This window comes from Brassica napus, unplaced genomic scaffold, assembly GCF_020379485.1.
Source record: "Brassica napus cultivar Da-Ae unplaced genomic scaffold, Da-Ae ScsIHWf_1425;HRSCAF=2013, whole genome shotgun sequence".
NCBI lineage: Eukaryota > Viridiplantae > Streptophyta > Magnoliopsida > Brassicales > Brassicaceae > Brassica > Brassica napus.
In genome coordinates this window covers 177,094-196,141 of record NW_026014839.1, presented here as the reverse complement: position 1 = coordinate 196,141, position 19,048 = coordinate 177,094, and the positions used below count along the sequence as shown (strand labels likewise).

At 34.4% G+C, this 19,048-nt stretch overlaps 2 protein-coding genes and 2 long non-coding RNA genes across 11 annotated transcripts; 2 read left to right on the top strand and 2 right to left on the bottom strand.

Moving 5' to 3' along the window:
- Positions 1-2,361: 2,361 nt before the first annotated feature.
- On the bottom strand, positions 2,362-5,195 carry LOC106381519 (metacaspase-5). Its single transcript, XM_013821430.3, has 2 exons — positions 4,736-5,195; positions 2,362-4,215 (listed from the first exon to the last, which is right to left on the bottom strand). Exons 1-2 carry the CDS (start codon positions 5,079-5,081, stop codon positions 3,275-3,277), a joined length of 1,287 nt encoding a protein of 428 aa, XP_013676884.1. The 5' UTR covers positions 5,082-5,195; the 3' UTR covers positions 2,362-3,274.
- Positions 5,196-6,976: 1,781 nt separating this feature from the next.
- On the top strand, positions 6,977-9,436 carry LOC106379542. 4 transcript variants are annotated; one of them, XR_002658732.2, is made up of 9 exons: positions 6,977-7,390; positions 7,474-7,564; positions 7,650-7,713; positions 7,789-7,859; positions 7,968-8,029; positions 8,166-8,445; positions 8,593-8,806; positions 8,897-9,097; positions 9,184-9,436. It is a non-coding gene; the product is annotated as an uncharacterized LOC106379542 (long non-coding RNA). The 4 variants fall into 4 exon arrangements; XR_001276086.3 differs by having other exon boundaries at positions 8,593-8,810; positions 8,897-9,072; XR_007331640.1 differs by having other exon boundaries at positions 7,968-8,445; positions 8,593-8,810.
- A 1,981-nt stretch (positions 9,437-11,417) lies between these two features.
- Positions 11,418-14,284, bottom strand: LOC106381520 (YTH domain-containing protein ECT2-like). Of its 4 annotated transcripts, none has more exons than XM_013821433.3 (8): positions 14,148-14,284; positions 13,702-13,772; positions 13,425-13,586; positions 12,988-13,335; positions 12,544-12,879; positions 12,028-12,240; positions 11,816-11,962; positions 11,418-11,709 (listed from the first exon to the last, which is right to left on the bottom strand). In XM_013821433.3, exons 2-8 carry the CDS (start codon positions 13,759-13,761, stop codon positions 11,629-11,631), a joined length of 1,347 nt encoding a protein of 448 aa, XP_013676887.1. In that variant the 5' UTR covers positions 13,762-13,772; positions 14,148-14,284; the 3' UTR covers positions 11,418-11,628. The 4 variants fall into 4 exon arrangements, with proteins under 4 accessions (XP_013676887.1, XP_013676886.1, XP_013676885.1 ...); XM_013821432.3 differs by lacking the exon at positions 14,148-14,284 and adding an exon at positions 13,917-14,044; XM_013821431.3 differs by lacking the exon at positions 14,148-14,284 and adding an exon at positions 13,862-14,033.
- A 1,231-nt stretch (positions 14,285-15,515) lies between these two features.
- LOC125597325 lies at positions 15,516-16,004 on the top strand. 2 transcript variants are annotated; one of them, XR_007331638.1, is made up of 3 exons: positions 15,516-15,594; positions 15,728-15,852; positions 15,941-16,004. It is a non-coding gene; the product is annotated as an uncharacterized LOC125597325 (long non-coding RNA). The 2 variants fall into 2 exon arrangements; XR_007331639.1 differs by having other exon boundaries at positions 15,572-15,594; positions 15,938-15,971.
- The last annotated feature ends 3,044 nt before the right edge of the window (positions 16,005-19,048 follow it).

Below are 19,048 nucleotides of genomic sequence, written 5' to 3'. Positions count from 1 at the left end.
CAAAACGGGTTTCTTCTATGCGTTTTACTTATAAAAATTAATCTTAGTCATTGAAAATTCATAAACAAAATCTTGGTCATTCAAAATTCATAAACGAAATCTTAGTCATTCAAAATTCATAAACAAAATCTAAGATTAATTACTTATAAAAACTAATCTTAATCATTCAAAATTCAAAAAAAAAACAAATCCATTAATCCAATTCTCATATATATCTATACTATTAAATACAATATGATAACAAAAGATAGTTAACACCAAATTTAAACTATACATGGAATCCAATATATACGAAGTTCAAATGATTATCAAAAAAATATAAAACAGTTACTATGAAATAAGCATACTTTCCAATATTACTTAAAAAGAATCAATTACAAAGACAAGATCACGTCAAGCAATAAACATTGCTCGACATATATTGATCAGACCAAACCCTTGCCACCTACATATAAACTCTGAAACTTCCACAAGCACTAACCAGAAGAAAAAAACACTCAGATCACAATGGCCGGAAACAGAGATCTCTCTAACCTCGAACTCATGCCAATTGATATGCAAAAAAAAATCATTTCACGTATAGCAAGGCACTCCAGGAGAGCAGTCCGCAATCTCTTGGCTGCGGTTCCTCCTCTTGCCCGCTCCGCGGCAGTTCCTATTGTCTATAGGAACCTCAATATCCACCGTTAACCGTTCATCCACGAGCTGCGTTACAAAGGTACCAAAGTCTTATGGAAAATTGCCTCGCAAGCGGTAACTTGCAAGCTCATTACGTACGGGGGATACAACAATATTTCCACCACCAAAACATCAATGGAGGCTTGCTACATCTTCAGATCGCAGCAGAAGGATCGTACGAAAATGCTGTTTACCTTTATGGTGTAATAATGCTAGCTAAGGGAGAAACGGCAATTGGACAAGCAATGTTAGATACCCTTGGATGGAGACAAAGCAAAAACCGAGCTGACAGGTGCTGGAGAAGGGTCAAGCGCTCACTCCATGGAATAAGAGTCACAAGACTTGAGTCTTACATGACTGCTTACCGTAACACAAGGGAGACCATCGCATGCCACAGAGACAATATTCACGAGCGCTGTGATACGTGCTACTATTATAAGCAATTGACAAAGTTTGTTTACATGATGTAAACGAACAAAACGTTTGCAACTGAAAGAACCAAGCATTCCAGCCTCTCTTTTTTTCATGTTTTATTCCTTAATTTTCATCTAAGTTATTTCCATTTAAACTCTATCATTTATTTATTTTGATTTTAAGTAATAAATTATAATTAGTGAAAGTTTCTATTATTATTAGAATTACCAACGGTTATTATATTAGGTTATTATTGTTTGCTTAAGGAGAATGAAATAAGGTTTTACTTCTTTGTCAAGGCATTGTAATATAAACAGAACTCTTCATGTTATTATTCATTTGACGTTTGTTTCAACCGGACAAAATTAATTCAAACATTACCTAATTTTTCAAGTTTCATTAATCATCAAAAGAGATCAGAAGAATATCTATCCCTCAACGTATATTCAACTTTCAAAAATGAAGTCAATTCAACACAAACAAATAACTCCAAAACATGGCTACATCAAAAACATAAGAATTACAACAAAATACAACCGCCCCGCCCGCAGGGCGGGCATGCCACTAGTGTATTCATAAACAGGGTAACTTTCATATGTAATAAAAATCAATCTATATAAAAACCAAAAAAAAAAAGAAATAGATGTGTGTTTCAGGTTTTAAGCCTTGTGGCTCATAACTGTTGATGCAGGCATTGCGCATTAATGATATGAATTTGTATCTGAGGTACAGTGTATGCGCGGTAGTGTAAGCTGGGGGAGTATTGCACAGTTGGAAGAAGAATACAGTAAGTAAACGTTGTGGGTGGCCTCATTCTTCCCATATGGGGAACCATTGAGAAAGCTATTTCCAAACAAGTAAATCTTTGCTAAATTTCTCTAATACTCTGTTTTAGTTTTGGCAAGAAAACTTAACAGTGCTTTCGTTTTGTTTCAGGCACGTCAAAGTCATAAGAGAATCGGAGTTACACGAATAGAGACTACAACGGATAATCAGAGAATAGTGGGACTCTCTATCCCAAATGCAGCTGTAAAAACTGTATTACAAGGTATTATCACAAAAACTTTTCTCATGTAGTTTCCATCTTGAGTATATCTTGAATGATTACTTTGGCGATTGATTAGTGTCGCTTTGTTTTCTTGCAGATTTAGCATGGGTTCAGGAGATAGATGATTGAGACAAAAACAGTATTTCCTGTCCTATTTGTAAGAAGAAGATGATAAGTTCGTAACTCGGAACTCTCGTATCAACACAATCAATCTCGAATATGTAAAGAACTCTCGATCTTATTGAAACCAAAACCAACGTTTACAAACAAAAGGATAAAAGGATAAGCTGAATAAGTGAATCTCAGATCATGACCTCATGGCGATCCGTGTCTGAAGATTCAATCACGATCTCATGGCGATCGTGATGAAGGGAGACTCATGGCGTCTCACACTTACAACATCATTCAACATGAAGAACTCGTAATAAGGAGGACTACGTTATATAGAAGAGAAAAGCTTCAACGGCAAAGCCTCAAACAGAGACCGAGTCTTTGCCTCTCCCTGCCACCACGTCACTTTATAGTCAATGGCCATATTAACTTCTTCTTCGGGAACGTCTAAGGTATGGAACCTATCAGAAGACATACACCAAGTCCAACCCTCCAAGCTCTGCAACCAAGTTCCTCCATGCCGTTTATTTATTTATTGTTAAATTAAAGGGAAATAAAGATTGGCAAGACCGTCTTAGTTATTTTATCAATTCTTTGATAATTCTGAACTTTAGGCTTAATATTTTTTTTCTTACTCTTAGTATCAGGCTTGTGTATATCACATGGTAAATTGGCAAGAAGATGTAAGATTATATTATCTAACAAGAAACTTCCTCTGCTTTGGTTTCGTCAAAAAAAAAAAAAAACTTCCTCTGCTTTGGTCTTAAACGTTTCCTTAGTGGACATATATGATATATGCATGTCCAAAACATACAAAGTTAAGAAAAAAAAGAATATTTTTCTCAGCAAGCACAGTTCTCAGAAATAATATTTGAGAATTTAATAAAAATAGGTAAAAAAATTAAAAGAACCAATGGACAATGAACGCTTGACATTCAAATCAAAGTTACAATAACATAACAACAAAGAAATCACATAACTTATTCAACACGTAACTCCACATACTTTGTTGAGTACCAACCCTTAACAAATAAACGGAGCATTCACATACTTATCGCTACAATACAGCCCCGGTCGTTGAGCATAGCCCTGTTTCTTAAGAAGCTTTCTTGCTTTCATAACAAGTTCCTTGTATGTAATCTCACCTTTTGTCTCCCCAAGTATGATCTGCACAGCATTACTAAATGCTCCATAAGCCAGTTCAGGTTTCCCCACAGGACTCGCATCTGCAGATGTTTGATCGGTTTGACAACCACTTATTAGAATACCATTATCCGCAAGAGAACCATTGCTTGCACCTGCATAGACATCTTGCTTTCTCTCCACATGTGTCTTCATCGCAGGCTTCGCATACTCTTCATCATTGTTCAGCTTGTGTTCAAGAAACTCTTGAGCTAGTTTCCCAACCATTCCCAATATTCCACCTTCACTTTTACCTTCTTGTAGCTTCGTTAGAAGCACTTTCATGAACTTCTTCACCTTTGGAGAAGCATCTTCTCCAAACACATTGAAAAGTGTTGGTCTGATTTTGCCAACTTCGATATCATTGTTCCCGGTGTCGTGCTTGAGGATATCGATTAGGGTTTGTAGAGGAAGAGATTTGTTCACAACATGGACTTTTTCATCATTGTCTAGTTCAACCTCTTTAACCTTGGCTTCTTGTTTCTCATCTCTGTGATGAGGAATGTGGATCCCTTTAGATTCAAATGCTTCTTCTACAGCCTCAATGACCAAGTCTTTGACTCCAAATCTTGAAGAGGTTCCAGAGTCTTTCTTTGACTTCTTCTTATCTTTCTTATCCTTTTTATCCTTCTTATCATTTTTATCTTTCTTATCCTTCTTTGTGCTCTCTCCTATCTGCTCCTTAGCTTCATCAATGAGACCACCACTGTGACAAGAGTCTGAGATGATTGTAATCTGTGCATCTTTTGGCACCTTCTCCACAAGCTCCCTGAACTCATCATCTGAGAACGGAATCACCAATAAGAATATTCATATGAAAAAGAGTGAATCTGAAGCTATATGCAAAATATTTTCTTGAGCTGAAGGAAAAATTGATGAGAAATTGCATTTGATTTTTTTAATTACTTGGAGATTCTGAATCTTTAATTGGTACATTACTTAGGGCGAGATTCATACTATGTAATTTTTATTTTGTATTTGACTTTTAACCAAATAAAAATATCAATACCATGCTTCAGTTCATCCAGATTCCAACCTGAGATTGAATCTGAAACCCTAAACAATTTATTCATTTAATCATCTTCTGATAAATTCGAGAATACTTCGATCTCAAGAAAGATAATTTTCATGAAGCAAAACCATTTCTCAACTTATAACCGATCAAAGTGGTAATAAAAGGTTCTATTCGGTTGCCCAAAAAAAAAAAAAGGTTCTATTCGAAAAAAAATGGGTAAACAAAGGTTCTATTCGACCAAGACAGAACAGAGTCAAAGTCAACAACAAACTAGTTTCGTCACTTACCGGTAATGAGATTCATATCGCAAGGAACAATACACTCATCATAACCAGTATCATCATCTTCCCCTGTCTCAGCCGGCAACCTCGTCCCATGTCCACTGTAATGAACAACGAGAACATCGCCAGATCTAGCCGACTCAACTAGATTCAACAACGCACGTCTGATGTTCTTGCCTGTAGGTTTGGTGGAAGAGTTGTCGGTATCGATCAGCTCAGTGATGTTTCTCTCGGAGAAACCGAACCGATCGACTAGGCACTTGTGCATCCTCTTAACATCGTTGACGCAGCCTCGTAGCTCCGCCTTGGTTCCAGGGTAGTTGATTCCGATCAATACTGCTTTCTTCGCCATCGATGATACCTCAAAAGGTCCGCTTCACAAAATAATTTTGTTTTTGATTTTGATCGTGAGCTGTTTTTCCTTTTTTTAAAGATGATGATCGTGAGCTGTTACAATACATCTCATCGTTCTTCATGGTTTTATAGTAACGTTTATTGCTTTTTCTTTGGTCAAGATACTAATGTTGATTACTATTATAAATTAAAGAAGCTTTTAACTAATAACGTTCCATAAAAGAATAAAGATAGCTTTTATCAAATTTTTAATATGAAATATTATTTATTTAATCACGATTCCATTCCATATATACTCGCTCTGTTTCTGTTTCTAAGAGATAAATGTTCTTAAAAAATATTATTTCAAAAATATATGTTTTATTTTTACTAAATATGTTTTATGTTTACTAAATATGTTTTATTGGTTAATAATGATAGATTACAAACTTCAAAAAAATATTTTTTGAAATCTTGTTGGTGTAAAATAATTGGAAATTGATAAACATAAAATAATAGATTTAATAACCAAAATTTAATATGTGTAAAAAACATATAAACTTGCATCATTTAGGAACACATGGAGTATTATATTATGTAAATTAGCTTTATAATGTAATTAATTATATCATATTTGAGATATAAACTAGGGCAATTGTCAATAATAGCACATTTTGAAGTTTATGTCTCAAAAATAGCACTAGAAGGAGAAAATCACAAAAATAACATTCATTAAAGGGTAAAATATACCTAATACCTTTGGTTTAAAATTAAATAAACAAATAAAAAAAAAACTATAGTTTCAGATTATGTGTTTTGAGATTCGAAATTTTTATAATTTTTTTTGAAATTTTTATTTTGAATTTTTTTTGAATTTTTTTTTCAAATTTTATTTTTATAATTTAAAAATACTTTTTGAAACTGTTTTTAAAATTTTTATTTTTTATTTTAGTATTTATTTTTTATAAAATTTTAAACTTTAATTCCAAAACTCCACCCCTTAACTCTAAACCTTAAGGTTTGTATTAATTAACCTAAAGGGTATAAGTGTATATATACCTTTTTAATGAAATCTATTTTTGTGACTTTGAACCTTGAGTGCTACTTTGGGAACAAAAACTTGGTTTGGTACTATTGTAGTCTTTTTCTCTATAAACTATATTCAAATTATTCAAATTTATCCAAAATGCCACCAATATTATATTGGTTTAACCGTCTAGAGAAGAAAAGGAAACGTCCATGGCTTTGTTCTTTCTTCCAAATAAAAAGCTTGAAACGTACAAACATTGTATAGATTGTGAGAAATGGTATGGCAAGACTTTTACGCATCTTAATTGTGAGAAATAAATAATTGGGAATGCTTGGCTTGTTGTTGTTGTGTACACCATCTCTTGTAGGCACGAGCAATTCCATGTTATATCATTGATCAGTTAGTATTATCAACACGTTACGGATTCCTTATCAACAAATAAATAGTTGGTTTCTTATGACACAAGTCAGATTTTAACAGAAAAAAACTCAGGAAAAATATAGGATAACCCCAAAATAAACCAACAGCTTAAAAGAATGTATGATATTTGACCACAAAAAAAAAAGAATGTATGATAATTGATAAATGTCAATCAACAAAACAAAAGCTTATGCATTATTCAAATTCCACTTGCAATAACACAACACAGATAATATTCACTTGGGTGCCATGTAACGTGGTGACTAGTAAGTGGTAACAATAGTCAAAAATGAGGCTCACTCGAAAACGTTATGGTCGCCGTCTGTGGTAATCGAATCCACGCCCATGGGATTAAAAGTCACGCGCTGCTAAGATGGCACAACGAGTAATATGTTGTAACTTGTAACTATATATAACAATCAACACAATAATCAACACAATAATAGAGCAAGGTTCTCTCCAGAGCATGATACCTCAGACTTTAAAATGACTGAGAGATTGACATGTCATCAAATGAAAAAAGTTGAGAAGCTAATGAGACCATTTTGTTTGTCCATGTCATTGCCATTGTGTTTAACTTCTTTTTTTAACAGTCTTGGTTTAGAAAAAAATACGAATCGACAAGATCTATGATCCATCGGCTGTAATGTGAATCCAAGCTCTAGCCCTAGCCGCTCTGAATGGTGTTAATTTCAACATTTACTGTCGATTTTTGGCGTTCTGGGTTAATGATATCGCCAAGATGCAGCAACAGTTTAGGTTTCGGATCTCGGGATCACGGATCGTACCATCCTCAGTTGAGAACTCTCTCTGTGGTTCGATTCACAGAAGTTACTATCTCCTCCTCTGTCACCGGAAAAGCCTAGCAAAATTGTTTGGTGAGTATGTGTGATCAGAGAGTGTTAGTGTTAAATATGTTGATATTTTAAGTCAGGATAGCTTTAGCTCTTAGTGTTTGCAGATCTTCTTGTCTCTGGTTCGAGAGATGGATGTTTTGCGCTATGGGATTTAAGATGTAAAAGAAGCTCTTTAAGAGAAGAGTTTTGCATCAAGTAATTCTTTTTGTCTAAACTTAGTTGCAACTATCTTTTCTGGCTTCTGTAAACCATATTGATTGTTGTTCTGGACTTCAAACAGCTCTACTGGCATGGTTAAAGGAGCTCATCTATCTCCTCTTTCAAAAGAAATTGGACGTCGCAAGGTTTATTCCTGATCCTTTCTCCTCCCGTCAAATCTATTTTTCCTTTCTTCGCCTCTAATGGCTTTGTGTGTTCAGGCTGCTTCATCTAGCATTACCTCTGTACTGTATCTCAAAGACGAGATCACAATTGCCGGAGCACCAGATAGGTAATTTCACAACGTTGATTAGGTTCATGTAAAGGGTATTGCTACTTCATACAGCTTACAACAATGTTGTTTACATCCTTTAGTTTTTTTTTTCTATATATCTCTCAGTGCCCTGAAATTTTGGACGTAAGAAAGCTGAAAGCTCCTTTTGCTCAAGCATCTCCACTAAGGTAACCTAAGCTTCATATTTATATCGTGTTATTTCTTAATGGTCACTATGTGAATTTGGCATTGCTCAGTTCCAGTAGATACTTGATTAACTTGTATTCTGAAAACCTGGGTACTATTTTTCTTATTGTTGGTTAGCCTTGGTGATGTTGTTCCTTGGGAACAGATAAAGCCATCAAAGAATATCTTGTATGAAACATGTAAGCCTGAGAAATAGTTCAGGTGCAATGACTTTGATGAGAAGAGACTATGAAGATTCTAAATTTTAAGAACCGATGAGAGACAATGAAGTATAGTAACAGACGTAGGTTTAGTTGGTTTACAAGTGGATATCTTCTATAAAGAAAACTCCAAATGGTATATGATTCTCCTTGTGAAGACAATGGCTTCAGACGCGGAAAGATTTTGTAGAAATACGGTAAGGTTCTCTTTAACTTTAGAAACCGCAGTCATGTCATTTTCTTAAAAGGTTTCTGTTTAACATCTTTTGGATTCTGTTTTCTTATTGCCATGTAACAAACTCAGTTTTTGGAAGCTGATATTGTATGAACTTATGTTTTTGCAGGTTAAAGAGCACTATGATTGTAGCTTTCTAAGTCTCATATTTGGTTCCCAAGGTGATACTCAGAAACAGCTCGAGAAGTAACTCACCTACAAATGTCATGGCTACTATTCTCAGCTACAGTTCCATATCTTCCTTGTGTTGACAGCCTTCTGTATCTCTGAGTCAAGTACTTCTTCATTACTATCCTCTTGATGGACGTCTCACCATAAGTCCTGTAGGTAATTTTGAAAACAATTAATAACCACTGATCCAGTTTTGGCCTCTATAACTCAGACTAAAATATCCTTAATGGTGTGAACTTCAGGTAAACTCACTGTGAACTATACTGAAGATGGAGTTGTGTTTCTGGAAGCTGAAACAAACTGTAAAATGGATGAGATTGGCGACATCACGAAACCAGACCTTGAGACACTAGAGAAACTTGTCTATGATGTTGTAGAAACCAAGAATATTCTTGAAGTCCCTCCCGTTACTGCTCAGGTTTACTACTTTTCTTCCTGCTCAGGTTTACTACTTTTCTTCCTGCTCAAGCAATCTTTTTGTTGTTTAGGATTTTAGGATGAGATCTAATTTGTTAGGATTTTATAATAGGTGACTAAATGGAGGGTTTGTTCTTCGACTCTGTATGAATCATTGTATGTTCGATGGTATCGGAGCTATGGAGTTCGTTAACTCATGGGCTCAAGTCGCTAGAGGCTTACCATTAATAACTCCTTTCTTTGACCCAAAAAAAAAACTCCATTCTCGGATAGAATCGGAGGAGATGTTTTTGTTTTTTTCTGTGTGTATTTCTTTTTTTAGTACTCTATGTTTCTAATGTCGGATTATGTGTTTTCGTTATGCCAACATAAGTATTCCCCAAAATACAAAATAACAATAAAAATCAAAACTAAAATAAACTTTAATAGCATGCATAAAACAAAAAAAAAAATACAAGTATCACTTGCGCAACAAATTAAAAATATATAAGAAATTTTAAATAAAAAGAATAAGAATTGCTAAAAGTTAAAATACAAAACCAAAATCTATTGATATCTACTAATCACAATTTTCACAAAAAGTATTAATAACATTAAGTTTAAATAAATAATTATTATTTGAATGTAACAAATTTTAAAAAAATTTAACATAGACAAAATACCGCGGCGTAACGCGGGTATTTAACTAGTAAACTTAATAAAGTATCGCTGAAGCCCAACAAGAGGCCTAAGGTGACAATGAAGAAACTAAGGATGTAGCTACACGGTCACTAGTAGGGTTGAGACAACAATGGAGGAAGCTTAAACAACCATTGAACCACCTCTAGAAGATGTTAGAACGATGAAGGAGGTGATGTAGCTGCTGAAGAAGCCTCTGATAAACCCAACAGTGGTAAAAATTAACAAATAGATATTTACAAAACTTTGCTATCTATCACTATGTTACTCTCTTTGATGTCATCTCCTTTAGTTGTATCTCTCGTAATTTCAATTCCGAGATAGATTTGGTGGCAAAATCTGCTCTCGCTGGCTCTGTAATGAACTCCGCTTTAGGAGAGTAAACTCTAGCTCTAATGAATGCAATGTTTGCCCAAAAAAAAAAGATATTTACAAAAAAAAAAAAAACAGTTAACAAGTAGCTGGAACCGATGCTGTCTCAGCATCTGCCACTCCATCCACTTAATTACTCTACTCCAGAAACTGAAGAAATGAAAAAAGCAGCGTCGCCAAGTAGAACAACTCATATAGCGGATAAAGAAAAGGAGCAATTAAGCAGCTCTAAGACAAGCTGGAGTAGCCACTCTAGGAAGAGCCTGAGCTCCTTCACCAGGCAACAGTGCAGTGCGAGGACTTTAGGGGCCTGAGGCAAATACTATAGTTTTATCTATGTTTAATATTTTTTTAATTATTATATAAAATAAAGTTATATACGTTTTTATAAATTATACTTGTACCAAAAATTATAAATTTATAATCATAAAATAATATATATATATAATATACTGAAAATAAAATAAGATAAATATAAAATAGTAAAGATTAGTATTTATATTTATTTAATGATAAATAAAACTTTCTATTTATTAATTTATATTGTTAATTCAAAAATATAAAAAGATAAAATGAGTTGTAAATATATTTTATAAAACATATATGTACAAAATAACTAAAAAGGTAAATACATAAACTTAGCATATAAATGAGTTATAATAAATAAGACAATGAAAACAAACAGATTGTCTAAAAGAATTTTTTTTTGTATAAACTACCATGTGATATAATAATTGATGACAAAAAAAACCCATGTGATATAACAATTAACTAAATTATAAAATTAAAAGTAATTTATTTAACTAACTAAACCAAGTAATAGGGAAAAGAGGGCCCCTAAATTTAAAAATTCTAGAGGGGGGCCAAGGCAATTGCCTAATTTTGTATGCATAAGGCAAGGCTCTGCCAGGCAACCAAGAAAGATCCTTTACAAGTTCCCTTCAGAAGTCGTGGTTGAGTGGTAAACGTTCGAGGAGGCAATTGAACGCTTACTCGTGGTGGCCGAACCTCACGTGGTGGTGGAGGTGGACAATCCCCGAGCCAGCCATAGTCTCTTTTAGACAATGTGCAAGAAATAGTTAGGCTGTAATTATGCTCTCTGTAGAAAAATAGTGACTAGACGATTTAAACCGACTGCAACCGATTTTAACCCATTTAGATTAGTTTAAATCGATTTGAATCATAAATTAGATTTTAATAAAATCGTTTCAGCTAAGATTGAGTTACCGCCTAGACCGGTTTTTAGAACCATGTTTATGTTTCCATCATTCGCAGGCACATTGAAGAGAAAACTGATGATAGTAGAGAACTCATTTCATATATAATCCTTTTTCTGCATTTTTATTGTTCTCAAGTTTCACTATAAAAATCAAATTCTTACATTGCCAGTGATTACAAACTGCAAAACAAAATACAGCAAAACAATAGAACAAGACGCCACTCACTTGTATAAAATCCAAACCAAACCAAAACACGACAGCTTCTCCTAGTTAGTTCACAGTTCCTGTTAAGTCTGTGTCTCCTCTTTGAATGCATTTGATATCTCCATTGATTTGAAGTCAGCAACCAAGTCTGCTTCTTCTTTCTTCTGTAATCAAAGACATTTGAAAGAAAGGCCATGTCCCTCATGAGAATAACATACATACAACGAGAAAAGGATTCTTAAAAGATCTAAAGAGGAGAGAGATAAGTACCTTTATCTGAACCGGATGTAACCTTAGCTTCTTCTGAACCAAAACCTTCTCTCTGTTTTCATAAAAATCGAAATCATCTAATATAGATGTCTTTGCTGCATAGTTCTTGAAGATGTCCAACACTTCATTCCCTTGTGGCAACCTCACCTATACATGAAGGTAAAACACAATGAGATGAGTTCTTCTTGATCCACTAATAGATTGTTTTCTACCTCTTGTGTGTCTCTACTATTTGTTACAGGCTTGTTCTCATTGTTCTCTAGTATTACATGGCGTAACTGCGGATTTGGAACATCTTTGATTATGTGCCACTTGACAGGAAAATAGCCAGTCCACTTATCTTGCTGCCAAAACTCCATGCTCTTCTCGTAATCCACTCTCCCAGTCATCTCAGCTACACCACAAAACTGACCACTTGCATTCACCTGAGTACAAACAAAACCCATCAGAGACCACCAAGATATGTCTCAAAAATGAATAAATCATACTCTCTATGTTTCATAGGTTTTTGGTGTTCAAAATATAAAATGTTAGTTTTTAATGCTAACTTTTACTTTATTCAAAACTGCTAATACCATTTACATTTTATAGTTTTTTTTTATGATTGATTGCATCAATTTTTAATTTATTCTTTTAATGCTATGTTTAGATAAAAGTAATTTTATTAATTTTTGTGTGTTTATGCATAGCATCTTATAATATGAACCATAGAGATTACGCTGCATTACCGAGAAGAAGAGGAAGACCGGGCACGTTCCACCTTTCTCTGCAACCTTCTTTTGAGATTCTTGATATGCACTGTCTAACTTCTTGTTCCCATTGAGAGTACTAGACCAAACATTGTACTTGATGCTCTTGTGAATGTCGTCTTCGCTATATGATTTTATCACAAAGAACATTGCTTCTTCATACTTCGTCTGAAAGCTAGGGAGGTTATACTGATCCCTTTTGATCACATAACCTACACAGGACTCACATTCTCCTTCAGTACTATTAACATTATCTTTGTTTCTCGCTTTCACCTTCTCTGTTTCATTATGTATTGGGAGCGGAGCATAGCTGTTCTGTAATTCATATCACCAACCAAACAACAAAGAAAAAGATCAGTCAAGTCTTCTCAGTATATGTGAAAGAGAGAAGGAAGAACAACAACAAAGGGAGAAAGATGTTACTTTTCGCGGTTGTTTAGGCCTATCTCCCATGCCATAAGAAGTCTTGCTCTTTGGGTAATAACTGCTATGATTATGACTGGAAGAAGATGTGTTATGTTTCAAAGGTTGGGTACTTGAAGCTACACCATACACATACTTTTCTCCAATAGGGTCCCATAAATAGTTGGGCGATGAAACATCTCCATAGCCATATTGGTTCTGATAATATCCTTGAGCTGCATACATGGGTGAACGAAGAGCCTGACTTGACACACTACCCGCGGTTATAGGCATAAAAGTGGGACTAGCATCATAAGATTGAAACCCTGGCGTCATGTAGATTAAAGATCCATCTTCCCTTTGCATAACCTTCAAATCAAGATCAAGAAAATGATCAATTAAAAAGCTTGATTCATCGAGTAAATTAATCCTTGATTCACAAGAAACTTATTAGTTACCGGGTACTGAACTTCTGTTCCATAACCATAGTATCCATTATCCTTTGCTTCTCCAACTGAACCATCAAGACCTGAATAGTAGAATCCATAGTAGCCACCATATGGACAAGGCAGGCCTTGATACGTCTCAAGAATTTCATAATATGGCTCTGATGGGCTCTTCTATACCACACAAAACCAAACAAACAAGTACAAAAAGACATATAATGTTAATTAACAGAGAGAGAGATAATGTTCTCAAGAGATTACACAAAAGAAGATAAAAAAAATGTTTTACCATGGAAGTGGTGGAGGCAGTGACCTTAGCAAGAGGATCCACTTTAAGGCTCTTCACCATATCTTCAGTGACTGAAACATATAAACAAACGTTCTCTGAGAAATCTTCCAAGAAACCAATCAATAGACAGAATATATGTAAGTATAGAACAGACACAAACATTAGCAACGTGAGCAGATGTCTGAATACTTAGTCGTACTGAAAAAAAAGCTTACTACTAGACGTGAACGATATATACTTTTTTTATTTTCTTCTTTTTGAAGATAAGACTGCTGAGTCTAATCACAAGAAACAGAGCACTAAACACACATATTATATATACAAAGAATTCAGATAAAGGCCAAGCGCAAAAGTTAAAAGACTCATAAGATTATAAGAACAACATACGTTCACACGTGTGTGTGTGTGTGTGTGTGTGAAAAAAATGATAAGATAATCTTTTTTACCTGAAAACAAAGTACAGATACGGAACAGAGAAAAACAGAGATATGATGAGTTATAGAGAGAAGGGTAGTGGTTGATGAAGAAGAAATAAGAACAGAGGTCTTTTTTTCCTTTTTTCTCTATTTTTTATATTTCTTTGTTCTCTTCTTATTTATTTTAGTTGGAATATCTAACCTATACTAAAAGGAGAATATCCTCCACTCTAAACCTATCCACGTCAGTTGATATATTCAGCCAATCAAAAAGTATTATTCTGCTACGTCATACAAGGTTTCAAATCGACTAATATAAAACCGGGCCAGATGTCTGGGCCACTAATAATATCCAGTGCTAATATGAAGCCCATCTCAGTAATACCAAATCTCCGATAAAAACCATTGTCGTGGCTTTTTTCTAGACTCTTCTTCTTCTTCTTCGCTGTGTGAACGCTCACGGTCCAGATCCTCCTCTCAATTGATGATTCTGAGAAACGTCTGCAACTATGACATTCAATCAACTACGACCAGTTCTTGAGCTTCAATTCATCGATACAATTTTTTCTAGGCTCTCTCTTTCTGCCGTCCAGTTTTCTCTTGGAGATGTCAAATCTGTACCCTCCGTGGAGATTTCCTTTAATCTTGCTAGAGATTTACTGGTAAATTTTCTCACCTGGGTCATTTGGTTTAATGATCTAGAACAGGTTTTGGGCAAGCGTAAAATTTTCCGTTGTTAATTTTTTCTCAGGTGATTTGGCAAGGAAGAGCCAAAGACTCGCGGTTAACAGATGAGAGCTAAGAAACAGAGGATGTCGACCATTGAGATCAGAAGAGATTGATTCATTCCTTTTACCTCCAGGTTGCTCCTAGATATGTCACGTTATACTTTACCAGATCTTTTGCTCTCGATGCAGGGTAGACATCTCTTAGTTATACTACTTTTTCAAAAAAAAAGTGTCCTTTGTTAATGTAGAGATATTACTGGTCTTAGATTTGGTTGTCGTAGGGTCTTGAAGAAAACAACAAGGGCTGAAGCATTAAGCATAGAAACAAGGGGTTATTGTATATTTCTTCAACTCTATGACTATGTTCTGTACTGAACGATATTGTATTCGAAAGGTCTGACTTTTCTAAAAAAATGTATCTTGGCGTACAAGAACCTGTGTGTTTGTACATGCTGAGCATTCTATTGACTCGTCACTTGCTAGGGTAATCTGTATAAACACAGAAAATATACTTCTATCACAGCCTAATTGGCGCGAACAAGCCCTTAGTCGTGTGGATTCTTTAATCCGAAGTGGTTCGGTTGATGTTATTGTTCCTGACAGTGTAATTTAGGTGATTCATATGTGATTAATAATGGATCGATGAGTTTGGTCGGAGATATTTCTCTCCTCATGTTTTTGTGTTATTTTTTTTTAAACAGGAGCACTTGAGTATAAGATGGGCGATGCTCATATGATTATCCAAGCCGGTAGGTTTTATTGACACCCTAAATATTCGATCCTTTTTTTTTCCAAATGCTTAGAGTATCTTGCCTTCCTGTATCCAAAGACTCATCCATGACTGATCATTAGTTAAAATGTATTTGTTTCTTTGACATAAAGCTACGTGTCTTGAACTTCAAAGCATGGTAGTATTGAAAAGAAAAGGCTCGCCAAGGTAATAAAGAAAACAGTAAAAACTCGAGGAAGAGACGTCACTAACCAATCTCAGAGTCAGTACGTTAGAGGTAATAATGCTATAAGTTCATGTCATTTTTGTTGATTTTTTTGGGAAGTTAGGTTCATGAAATAACAATACACTTTTCTATACAGCAGATACCAGATTATGAAAGAGTGTTTTGTGGAGTAGATAGCTGGAGTCATCGTAGAATTTGTAATCAGCGGATGATATAACACATCGTGGTCTGGGTTAAAAGAAGCTAAATGAGAAACTATCTATACCAAAGGTAAACATCTAGAGTAGGTGCAATCATTGTTTCGTCTGTCTTTTAGTTGGATGAATGCACCAATCTGACCAACTTTGATTCTCCATCTTACTATCTCTCGATCTAACTTTTCTTTTAACGTAAAATCTCTCCTTCCACACTAATGCAGCTAAAAGCAAGTATGGATCTCTATTTACTTTAGTTGAAGTTGTTGGGTAGTTAGGAAAGCTTAGTATAGATAAATAAATAAACAAGTAACGTTGAGGAAATTATATTATTTTCTTGGAAGAGATTATTGTCAAATTATATGACATTATTAATATTATTTTGCAGAATTTTTCACAATTGGCTTCATTCAGTTACGATGTTTTATTGCAAAAGGACTTGGCGAGGAGCAGGAGGCTCACCTTTTAATTGCCATGGAACATAGAGAAAGTTTGTATCAAACAAATAGTTAGCATGATGAATACTTTAATGGTTGGTGCAGCAGATCTTGAAGCCTGCTTTGGACAATGATTGTGGCACACTCAGGATGATCTGCACGTTGGACTCTAAGACCTACAAGTCTTTCTGAAACCAGTGTACAACTCTAAGTGAATTGTTACCAGGATATTTGATCGATATGGTCAATGTGAGCACCTACTTCCCTTTTGCTTGTGGTGTCCTAAAATGTTTTATGTTTAAATCCTTTTGGGATTTGACACATCTTTTTTCTTACCAGAAATACCAGAAGCTAAGGACACGCCTTTTTACCATACATGCAAACATGTTTCTACTATTTAATACCTTGCTTTTCCTGCTCGACTGAAGCTCCAAACTCACAGAAGAGGTTCTGAAAAGAAAGTGGCTGGTGGTTAGTGAAAACACTAAAGTGATGCTGGAATCATCAGTCCAACAAGACTTGGGGAGCAGTCAAAACTCTTTTAATTTTTGTACAATGCATTGTCTCTGTGATCTTCCTGATGCACAAAGACGTCAAAGTCAGTAAGATATTATCACTATTCAAGTCAGAGATTGATTTGATTCTGCACAACGTTATCACTGATCACTTGTTTTTTTTTCCTACTCTCTTATCTTTATATATTGCAAATCCATGTTTTTAAATGTGATATTATCATTTTAATTTTCTTTGCAGTCCTCTGATCTTGACAGTAAAGGAAAACATATGAGAAAACCACAGAAGAGCAACTTAGGATTGCATCTAATAGCTTAGTAAGCTGTGCAACTGTATAATGATTTGTGCTCTTGGTTGTAAGAAATATATGATTTTTCTTTTTTTTTTTACTTGGGAAAACACCAACTTAAGTACACAATTTTGATAAAAATATGACTTTTCTTTGATTACTTGAGAAAGCACCAACTTAAGTACACAATTTTGATACACAATACGAAAGCTCTGATTCATGGCTCGAACATGTTCCATGACTAGCTGCAGGTCCACGCCAAGTGTGCTTTCTAAAGGCCATGAGTTCACGCAATATTTTTTTCTGTTGCCCGCCCCACAAGTTTCTAATTCAGAAACATAACAAAAGAGGTATCTGTTGGAAACTCAAAAACTAATTAGATTTTTTTTTTTCATAAGAAACTAATTAGATATAACAAGTAAAATAATAAATATTTAGTGAAAATACTTTATTAACTTCAACTTGGTAAAAAAAAATTTAGCAAATAGCAAATTAGATAATTGTATATTAGATAATCTAAAATACATAAATTTCAAATATAGATAGAAAAAAACCACAAAAAAATATTTATGGTATTGTTCTTCAAATTTCATAAAACCTAGAACCATGAAAAATAATAAAAGGGAATCTCCCATATATTTCTTTTGTTACCAAGTTCAAGCATAGACAAATTTACCAGAAAATGATAGAAACCATAATAAATTAGTAATATGCAATCAAAATAACTTTTTTTACAAAAAACAGCTAAAACATTATATATAAGGAATAAAAATATATAAAAATTGACAAAAATCCATATTGAATTTGTGCTTGGTAAACGATTTAGTCAACAAAAATATTAATTTAGTGAAAATATATAATATAATCTAAAAATATTACTTCAAAAATAAATAGAAAAAATTCATACGACAAAAAAATATTTTGAAGAGGAGAGTTCAAGATCAGTAAAGCTTATATGGTCAAATTTGGATGGAAACTAAGCAAAATAAAAGCAAACAAATAGTGAATGCAAAATAAAAAGCAAACAAATAATGAAAGCTCATCAATAAACCTTTCCACAGGATTAAAATAATCAAACTATCATGTTAAAGTTAAACCTTTCCAACAATTCTAACTCGGATGAAAGTATTGACATTTATGATGGGAACTCTTTAGACAAAAATCAAGTTGTCTATTTCAAAACAAGATGAAGCATTCTCTGCAGGTAAAGAAAACGTGGCAAGAGGCAACCAAGTGAAGCGCGCCCAGGATGGTTGGGAATCTTCTTTATGAGGTAAGTCCAGTGTCAGCTGCACTCTCTGTTGGGAGACGAGAGGTCTATGCTCTGTTTGTTGAAGAAGCTTTGGATTTTAGCAGTATCCATAGGAAAAAGGAAACCAGGAAAAGTTTCGAGAAAGTCATCAAACTCTCTGAAAAACTCAAGTAAACTTCAAAGCATGATCTTAACATGGTTGCTGATAAGAGATACTTTGTTTGAGTTTAATACTGATTTCAGACTGATGGAACATGAACAAAAATGATATGGATTGATATCTTTTTAGTAGCGTAAGATCAAGAAATCTGCTTCGGGGGGGGGGGGGGGGGATGTTTCATAACCGATGGAAACTTTTAATGCAATGCATGTGCAGGAGTGACAGAGTGAGAGTACATACTCTTTGGATTATATGCAATGCATGTGTATGAATGAGTAGCTTTGTATGTATTTTAAATTCCATTACTCTATTTCATACTTAGGATCTATGGTGAGAGTCAATTTTTTTTACACTGAGGATTTCCTTCAACCATGGAAAATTACAGAGAAAGTATACATATTT

Coding starts and splice junctions, on each gene's coding strand:
- LOC106381520 (XM_013821433.3), bottom strand. CDS start 13,761: ATGGTGAAGAGCCTTAAAGTGGATCCTCTTGCTAAGGTCACTGCCTCC. Junction 13,336..13,424: donor GAACAGAAGTTCAGTACCCG/GTAACTAATAAG, acceptor CTTGATTTGAAG/GTTATGCAAAGGGAAGATGG. Junction 11,710..11,815: donor TACATCCGGTTCAGATAAAG/GTACTTATCTCT, acceptor CTTTGATTACAG/AAGAAAGAAGAAGCAGACTT.
- LOC106381519 (XM_013821430.3), bottom strand. CDS start 5,081: ATGGCGAAGAAAGCAGTATTGATCGGAATCAACTACCCTGGAACCAAG. Junction 4,216..4,735: donor CGATATGAATCTCATTACCG/GTAAGTGACGAA, acceptor TTCCGTTCTCAG/ATGATGAGTTCAGGGAGCTT.